General features: G+C 35.9%; 1 protein-coding gene across 1 annotated transcript; it reads left to right on the top strand.

Moving 5' to 3' along the window:
- The first annotated feature begins 1,761 nt into the window (after nt 1–1,761).
- Nucleotides 1,762–2,352, top strand: LOC143622168 (F-box protein At4g19940-like). The gene has a single exon (XM_077093384.1). The coding sequence runs from the start codon at nt 1,762–1,764 to the stop codon at nt 2,350–2,352; it is 591 nt and encodes a 196-aa protein (XP_076949499.1).
- The last annotated feature ends 7,896 nt before the right edge of the window (nt 2,353–10,248 follow it).

The raw sequence follows: 10,248 nt of genomic DNA, 5'->3' as shown, positions 1-10,248 counted from the left end.
TCGAATTTCAAAATTCAAAATTCAAAAAGATTCAAAAGTAAGCGGGAAAATACCCCTTACCTTGGCAACCAAGTAACCATAAGACGGATGCGGGTACAGTGTTAAGGCAAAACCTTCCACATACCTAGCACCCGCAGGGAATTGAAGCCAAGAATACCCCGGCAACAAAGTAACTATAAGACGGGTGCGGGCACAGTGTTAAGGCAAAACCCTTCACGTACCTAGCACCCGCAAGGAATTGACGCCAGGGGTACCTTGAAAGTAAAGTAACCGTAAGACGAGCGCGGGTACAGTGTTAAGGCAAAACCCTTCACATACCTAGCGCTCCGCAGGGAATTGAAACCAAGAAGGATCTTCTAGGCAATGCTTGTGGAAACGGAAATAACATCCCCGCATAGCGGGAACGTCGAGAACTACATTGTTTGAGGCTCCAGGATGGAATTGGTGGTTTAAACATAATTGATCACTATGTTCAAAACCACTAAAACCTCAAGGAGAATCCACACAAGTGAGACTCAACGCTCCTGACTTGCGAGAAGGTTACATACCTACCCACATCATACCCAAAGATCAAGCAAAAAAATCGGGAATTTTTGCAAGTGACATTAGGAAACCCGCGGGAAGAATCCCCACGGAGAACCTTAAAACTAAAAACCCTTTTCAAAACCCCTTGCTTAAAGTCCAAAAGTTCACCTCACTTTATTAAACATTCATGAGAAGAACATTGGACTGGGGGGACTTGAAGAGGTAGGTCCCAGCAGAGACCAGTTGGTCCCGCAAGACTCACCTTGAACAGGGACGTCTGCGCAAAGGCCATCTGCTCCCACAGGACCCACCATGCTCATAGAATCTTACGCGCAGTACACAAGCTGTACACGCAGGGAAAGCCTCCCAATGGTGAAGTACCCCGCCTGTTCCCGCAGTTGCGGATACAAGCCATCAGGGAAGGCTACCCGCAGACAGCAGGGCTACACGCACAAGACACTAGCTACTTCAGTAGTCACATGAAGGAATGAGCAAGGCGGGAACAATCCCGCCTAAATGAGCCAGTCTGATTCTGAAAGATCTTTTGTACTATACTTACCAAGGTATGGATAGGACAGACGATCTGACCAGAACAGCCCATGAGCCAATCACAGGGTGACAGCTCACCGACAACAGTGCGAGGAGGAACACCCTCTAGTACTGTTTGTCACTATTAGCCGCTGCCTACTCACCAACCCTTACTGTGGGGCATGCGCAGCCTACAGTTGGTGGAATAGTGTTACTGTTGGCCGTAACCTATTCACCAACCAGCATGGCCTGCGTACAATCCACAGTAAGTGGGACGTGCATAATCTACAGTTGGTGGAATAGTGCAGCCGACTTTGTTACTGTTGGCCGTAACCTACCCACCAACCAGTATGGCCTGTGCATAGTCTACTGTTGATTGAACAGGAATACTGTTCAGCCGGCTGTACCTTCTAGGAAACCTACCTTCGGCTATAAATACTCCAACATCTTGGAATGGTAAGATCATCTGCTATCCAGTTATCTAGCAATCTCTTAATATACACTTATATTCAGAGCAACCTAGTCTGATTCTCACGCCGGAGGGTGGTCACAAGGAGGAACCCCCCCTTCTCAGTGACGAGCTTACGGTGTTTGTTTTGCAGGTCTCCTGAAGAACAGCCTTCTCAGCTAGATCTCATTCGTGGGAAACATTACTTAACCCCCAGATTATCTATAATCTGTACCGGGTCACTTAGTGTTTCTTCAACCATGGTTCATTCTTCAGGATCTAGCTCTTGGCGAGAGGTAGCCCAAAACCCTGCTTATCCGATAAAGGGTGGAGGTGTATTTGCTCATGGACGTTTGCATTGGTTGGCGGATCCGTTCAATACATTCTTTATTTTTATCACTGATAGAAGAAAATTAGTGTGGTTTGATGTGAAGACGGAGGAATTCGGTTTAACCGACCCTCCCAAGCCAGAAGAAGGAGGCCGATGGTTTGACTACAATGAGTTGGTTGATTTAAACGGTCAACTTGGATTTTCGTATTACGGCCCCTCTGGTATCATGATCTGGATATTGAAGCAACACGAAGAATGGGTGTTGCACTGTTGCTTTGATATCAGTCCTATTCTGCCGCCCCCATATGACGAATATGATTTGGAAATTTTGGGTTGTTGGAACAACGACGGGGACATATTATTGAGGAGCTACGATCCAGGGGATCGGTTGTTGGTTTACACCCTCAAAAGTGGTGATTTACGAGAAGTTGATCGCGAGGATGCATGTGGAGGATGGATCCGAGTGTACCAAAGCAGCAGCTTGCTTTTGCTCCCACGACCTATTGAAGATATGAACTAATTCTAAAATTTCAAAGTCTTGTTCTTGTTTGTTAGTATAAATATAATGGATTACCTTGTTTGGTTCTAGTCCATTTGTTTTGAGTATAACGGATTACCTTGTTCGTATTTTCACAACCAACTTTGATAAGAAATTTGGAAAGACTCATGTTTGTAACAAGACAGGTTTAGGCTTCATGATATATGTTCGTATATTTTAAAATTCTTTTGTTTAATCTAAATAAAAAATTCTATTGAGTTTTAAGACATTTTGTCGCTTACAAAAAAGAATGATAACTATCGCAATTTATGCTGTGTTACGAACTATTAAAGACTGTTGTAGGCACAACCTTATGGCACATCCAAGAAGCCGAACAAGATAATGGATCACTTGGAACGTTAAACGAAATCTAGTCAGATATAACGGGGAAAGCTTGGAGAGTGCATAAATTGTGAAAAATGTTAGAAATCTTCTCGTCTCTCTTTATTAAACTATGCTTTCCATCACCTTCTTTGTTATCTTTTAGATTTCTCATTGTAATCGTTCTATTTAATCAATCTAGTCACAATAGTTGTTACAGTTTATTCGAGACAACCATAAATTTCCCAAGAACACAAGAAAAGAAGAGTAAATAGACCAAAATAATAATTCTTTTTTATTTTCTTTGTTAAACGAGATTACAATATATATGAAAACAAAAACATAAAAATATAAAAAGATAAACAATAGAAACATAATTTGATTATAATAAGGAAACTAAATAAAAGATCATCATCATCATCATTGTACTCAGTATATCCCACCAATAGCAATGCTATGGTAGGGTCTGAGGATGGTAAGATGTAGACAGCCTTACCTTTATCCCATAGGGATAAACTAAATAATAATACTAAACTTATTATTAATATAATAGGATCGTATCAATAGTTACTTCATAATTGATTATCTCTTGATCGTGTCAATTTGAATACACAATATGCGTACCCAATATTTATTTCATATTATAATCAAATTGTAAAAGTATTGAGGTTAAAAGTGAAAAAGTTAAAGATAAAAAGAAAAATGGGTAGAAAATAATATACATCCAAACATGATGTACAACTAATGATGCACACAAAGGTTGTAATATATATATATATATATATATATATATATATATATATATATATATATATATATATATGGTGGGGGGTGAGATCAAGAGATAACTCCTTTTAAAGAGAGAACCAGAGAACTCTACTAAAACCATTGATTTTACTTGATCAATGGCTAAAAAAAAGAATGGGGAAAAAAGAAAAAAGGTGGGTTTTTTTTAATAAAGAAGGGTAAATTTGGAAGATGCACAAAATACAATCAATCTTTCTTCTCTCATGGTTCATTCATTGTACAGACCAACACCCTAGGGGTTTTTGACATTCTTCCAATCGATCATCTATTTCAACAAATTGGCTACGGATTCAAGCAGAAAAACGAAGAACATTATCATGTAAGCAATGACGTTAGTTAATTTCACACATTATCAACATCAATTAGATGTATTAAACTGAAATCACATTCGTCTGTCTATGTTTTGCCTTTTCTGGTTAATCGAAGAACAATAATGTCGATTCGTCACATAATAAGTTTCGATTAGGCATATATTGTGTTAATTCTGAATGATTTGTGTGTATACTATTAATTAGGCCTATTATAGGTGTTGGTTAGACGCATACTGCGTCGAATCTGAACTATTAATATGTGATTTGTTGATTAGGCGTACTATAAGCACCGGTTTTGTGTGTTTTGTATATGTGGTGTTATACATCGATACCAGTCCATTAATTTACATGATTAGTGGAATATTACATAGATATAATACATGAATGGTGTATCTCAATGCAAAATTTTTAATTATAGTGCACATATGTATTGTTGAATATAGTAATGGTAATGTTTTTTAGCATGTTTCTTTATAGTGATATACGTAATGCATCTGTCAAAATGAGATAAGAATATTAGATCATTTGTGTAGTTCAGTTGTGATGATAATGTCCATATGTGATGATAATGTTAAGGTAGTAATGTTAACACATATATGCAATACTTATTAAGATACTAATGTTCAGCTTTGATGATAATGTTAAAGCATTTTTTAAGGTATAATACATATATGTAATATTTAAAGATAAATAATGTACGGACTGATAGTAAAACAATGGAAAATACTAACAACGAACTTGAAGTTGTTTCAGAAAACAATGACGAATATAGGAGTGTGATGGTATGGTTAGATAAGATGATACATTTCATGCATATAGTATTTTGATTACATATATTTGAATCGATTATATGCATATAATATACGTCACAGACATGAAGTCCACAAAGAGGTTAAAAAGCCCCCAAATGGTGAAACATACGATGTACATGGATGAGGAATACTGGCCTAGGTGTGTAGTACATGTGATCAAGGGACGAATATTAGCTGTTTTGGAAATGCTATTTCGATCGTCTAATTTGTCGAAATCTGTTGCGAAATCAAACATAAATCTGAAGAAAAATAGCGGGTAAACAATTGTAAAATTCAATTTCATAAACTATGTCACCGTTTAGGCTTATATGAATTATTGATGTATTACATGCATATGTCGAATATGGTGTATTACATATATGCATTACATGTTTATTACTTGCATTATTGATGCACTACATAAGTAAAGTACATATGTATTACACATATGCATTACAGACTTATTACACATATGCATTAGTGATGTATTACACTTATATGCGATTATGGTGTATTGCACATATTCAGTACGGATTCACACATGTGCAATACACACGTAATACACGTGATGTATATGTGAACAAACATAATAATAATATAACTGTTTTATTGAAACAACATGCAAGAAAGGAAACAGGACATGAAACAGGGAAAGACGGTAGATAACGAAGATGTCATTTCCTTTAAGTATAACGAAAATAGCAGTGTTGTGATCACACGTGTTTATATCAAGTGAAATTATATGTAATTTTCCAGCCGCATTGATCGTGTTAAACAGATTTGAAATAAGATAGACTTAAGAGAGTATGATGTCGTGGTGTGATCACTTTTGAGTAATGGATTTCGACATGAATGAGGCAAGGGCTTATATTTTTGAAAGCATGGTGTCAAGTGTGTAGAGCTTTAGACGTAGCACGACTTTCAAGCACAAAAGCATGCCATACAAAGTGGTAAGTCGAACGTAATTTCAATACGGTAGTGGTGCATATATATAAGTAAGTAGTATTGCATACGTGTATTATATTAACAATGCATGTATTTAATAGATTAGTAACACATATTCCCTTGTTATAATGGCTGTTTTTTTTTGTTTACACATATTGACATATTTACCAATTACTTGAATCGGTTGGAAACCTAAATACAGAAGCTATGAGTTCAGCAAGTCCAAGAAAAATGAAGTTACCATGGGCAACAATAGATAATATCACGGATTGTCAAATACTCATGATGCAGCACATGGATTGCTATAAAGGAGGCGACCAGGTTGATTGTGATTTCAGTGTGGATGATGTTAGGAAGGTTAAACAAATAAGATTATTCGGATGAAATGCATAGCTCGCATATTGCTTTCGGGAGAAAATATTGTCAAGAAGCAGATATTGGAAGATGCTATAGATAGTCTCGTTTAAGGGTTTTGATGGATAATATTTTATCGTTATAAATGAAAGAAATAACAATTTTGTAAAATCATAGGGAGTCAAGTAGTTTATGATAATGCGAATCGCTTTGACATGAATGTCTGTTTGTTTACCAATTACCTGAATCGGTTGGAAACCTAAATACGGAAGCTATGAGTTCAGCAAGTCCAAGAAAAATGAAGTTACCATGGGCAACAATAGATAATATCACGGATTGTCAAATACTCACGATGCAGCACATGGATTGCTATAAAGGAGGCGACCAGGTTGATTGTGATTTCAGCATGGATGATGTTAGGAAGGTTAAACAAATAAGATTATTCGGATGAAATGCATAGCTCGCATATTGCTTTCGGGAGAAAATATTGTCAAGAAGCAGATATTGGAAGATGCTATAGATAGTCTTGTTTAAGGGTTTTGATTGATAATATTTGATCGTTATAAATTAAAGAAATAACAATTTTGTAAAATCATAGGAAGTCAAGTAGTTTATGATCATGCGAATCGCTTTGACATGAATGTCTGTTTGTTTGATACATACACGTGAATGAAAACGATTGATCGATATGGATGAATGTGTATGTTAAACGCTATTATGTATATTTGTTTGATATATGCACGTGAATGTCAAAGGCGCGCCTAAAACTAGTAACACGTGCTTGGCACGCACGTTAAATATTATATGCATTAATGGTGTATTGTTATATGAATTAAACACTAGTTATACATTACATGTTTATGATGCATTTGGGTAAGGTATAAACAATAGTTACCTATACGATGTTTGGCAACGTATGTAAAACATACAATGCATAAGTGTAATTCAAACATATAAGTCTGAGCGGATTTTACATAACGGGATACACTTAATGTTTAAAAATGTAAATAAAACTCAAAGCATTGTATATATATGTAACACAACATGTGTGTAAATATAAAAATATATTTGTATGTATTATGTAAACACATATACACGTGTAGGACGACACACATGTAACATGTGTTTAAAATTGAATGGCACATGTGTACCACAACGTGAACATGTATCTGTCAAAACATGCGTAAACTATATATACCACACAGGTACTACGCACGTACGATACTAAGTGGAGTAAAGCTAGCATATGTATGCAGTGCACAAACGCAATGTTTAAAACATGAGTATAATGCTCAAATACGGATATGTATTATATTCATCTTGGTTTAAATGGTCGATATATCAATATTAATAATAACGTTCTAAAGCATAATATGCGGCACACGTGTAATACACACTTATTGAATACATGTAACAATCTAACGTGTAAACGCAATCTTAAAGGCACAAAATCAGGTAAAAGCGATGCGGGCCGATCGCCTGACATAACGGTCGACGACATTGTCGGACGATGAGCTGGTTGCAGTGGCGTCAATTGCAGCAACAAATTGTGGCCATTTTTTTTTACCTAGAATCAACATAATAGTCGTTTTTGACCTAGAATCAACAAATTGTGGCCATTTTTGACATAGAGTTACCAAATTCGGGCCGTTTTAGACCTAGAATCACCAAATTCCAGACTTACAGTATAATTATTGATCGTAGAACTTGCAGATAATGAAATATATAATCAATTTAACATGGAACAATGAAAATTAGTAAACACACACATGAATAAGAAAGAGATACCTTCAATTGTCATGTTCATTGGTTGAAATCAAAGATGGGGATACAATTAACGGTTGTATATTCATAATTACACGCAAGTTGATCATCGATATTCAATGTATTAGGGTTCTTAATAATCAAGTTGTGTAGATTCACGATCTGCAGGTTTTTAGGGAAAGTCCATTGGAAAATCAAATTTACAATTGTAACCCTAGAGTTAGGAGTTCCTTAGTTCTCTCCCTAAATAGGAGTTCTCTCTTGATCCTTTTACTAGGTTGGGGTTATAATAAGAAGTGGAGTGTGTCTAAGAAGTAATATGGTGCGTTAGATATGTTGATACGATGCTGGATATGGAAAATGTGTTTATTGTGAGGTGTATTTTATTTGATCTTGTGGTGAAAACACACTTTTAACACTTCTTAGGAAAAATCAACTCTTATTATAACATTGCTATATATATATATATATATATATATATATATATATATATAATAACATACTAATTTGAAAATTAAGAAATTAATGATGGATTTTGCCCATCACCTAGACATATACAATAACATATTCAACCAAACCAAAAAAAAAATTCTTAATGCGGTGAATAAAAGGAGATAACTGGGCAACTCAAATATTTTGAATCGTATCCAGAATATTTTGCAACTCATTGACTACATCTTTTATATTCATCCGATGTGGTGCGGAATCCACAGAGTAGAGCATGATACTCCAATCTTCAAAGTTAAAGCAATACTTTCCATAGCATACCAAATTACCAATGGTAGATGGGATTTCTCATGTGAATCGGTTAGATTCTAAATTTAAGAGGGTCAAGCCAACCATATTTCCTAAAATTGAAGGGATATTTCCATATATTTTCTCTTAAGTTTAGATGACAGAGTTTATTGGTAAGATTACCTATTGATGCAGGGATCACACCTTGAAACTTGCAGGAAGAAAGATCCAATTCGTTTAATTTGCTGCAGTTTTTCATAGAATCAATAAACTTCATTTCGCCATTAAGGTTGTTCTCAAATAAGGATATCCGACTAATATCTCTTAATTTTGACAAGTCGATAGTCAATTTTCCACTAAAATTGTTGTATTGAAGTTCAAGAACAATTAACTTTGAACAGTTAGATATTGAAATGGAATAAGTCCACTCAGTTGGTTATTCCTTAATCAAAGTACTGTCAGATGAGGTTGTATTGCACCCAGGGCTGCAGGAATAGTACCGGTAAGCTTATTATCATCCAATGAAAAGTAAGTTAGAAACGAGAGGTTATTAGTGGAACAAGGGACGGTTCCATATAAATTACCTCCACTGCAGTATAGTTCGCTTAAACTTTTCCAGTTGCCTTTGGTGTCTGGAATCTTCCCATGCAACAGATTATCAGGAGCAGAGAACACTTCCAATGATGTAATATACCGTAAGAAAGATGGGATTCCACCTGTTAAGCTATTATCATGAACTGCAAGAAGAGTAAGTTTGGAAATGAAACTGATCCCCTTGGGAATGCTTCCAATTAACTAGCTTGTTATGTGGAAGATAAATCTCTTCAAGGTTAGAACAACCAGAAAAATTAGTTGGAATGATTCCGCCGAATTTATTATCGTCAAGATCAAGAAAACGTAACCTGAAAAGATGACCAACCTCATGGGGGACGGTTCTTTCAAAGCTGTTGTTCCACAACCATAACTCATGCAGGAAGCTTTGGTTCCCTACACGCAGAGACAAAGACCCTTCAGGGCCTTGCGAATCCAGTTGTAAAGCGGTCACCCTTCTATGTCGCTTCCTACAGGAAACACCACTCCAGTCACAAAAATGAAAGGAAGAGTTCCACGAAGTTAGAACTATTCATATGCATCATTGGTTATCATCGACTTGAATAACAACGCCAAATGATACAGAGGAAGTAGAGATTGTGGTCAGAAATATAAGAGTATAAAAGAGGACAGTGTGGGAAGACAATAATAAGCAAGTTGTGGGTTACTTTAACTTCATTTTTTGATATAAACCTAAGATCACATATTGTTGGCTTTTTAACCTCAGTTTTTGCAGACACTAACATGTAATTGTGAAGTAAATGCCACCCACCTTTTCTTTTTCATCTTGACCAAGTCAGTTTGATGGACTAAGTTGTGCAAAATTGATTTTCACAAAATAATTAAATATTTTTCTTGACATATATACTATCATATATCACAGTTTTTTCTCTACAATCTGTTTGTCTAATCAAAATACATAATTTGATTGGAAAGAAAAGAGATCAAAATTGTGGAAAAAGTTTTGAAACTAATAGGCAGGGTAATAGAATTAAGATGAATCCCCAAAAAAAAATAAAATTTGCAAGATTTCTATACTAACTTTATAAATTATCACTGTTACAAAATGTAGAGGTAGGGTTATAAAAATATGCATGAATCCACATAATGGCCCCACGGTCATTCGGAAGACCGCAAAAGCCACCCGCGGGTCACGTATACAATGCGCAGAGGTTATACACCAAAGAACAGAAGTCCAAGTGTCAGTCCAATGACCTTGAGCCACCCGCAGATGCAGAATTCTCTCGCATGAAGAAGAA

This window comes from Bidens hawaiensis, unplaced genomic scaffold, assembly GCF_021521415.1.
Source record: "Bidens hawaiensis isolate Kalapana, Puna unplaced genomic scaffold, B.hawaiensis_p1.1 tig00003058_1, whole genome shotgun sequence".
Lineage (NCBI taxonomy): Eukaryota > Viridiplantae > Streptophyta > Magnoliopsida > Asterales > Asteraceae > Bidens > Bidens hawaiensis.
The sequence above is the reverse complement of the archived record's forward strand: the minus strand, read 5'-3'. Positions and strand labels throughout refer to the sequence as shown.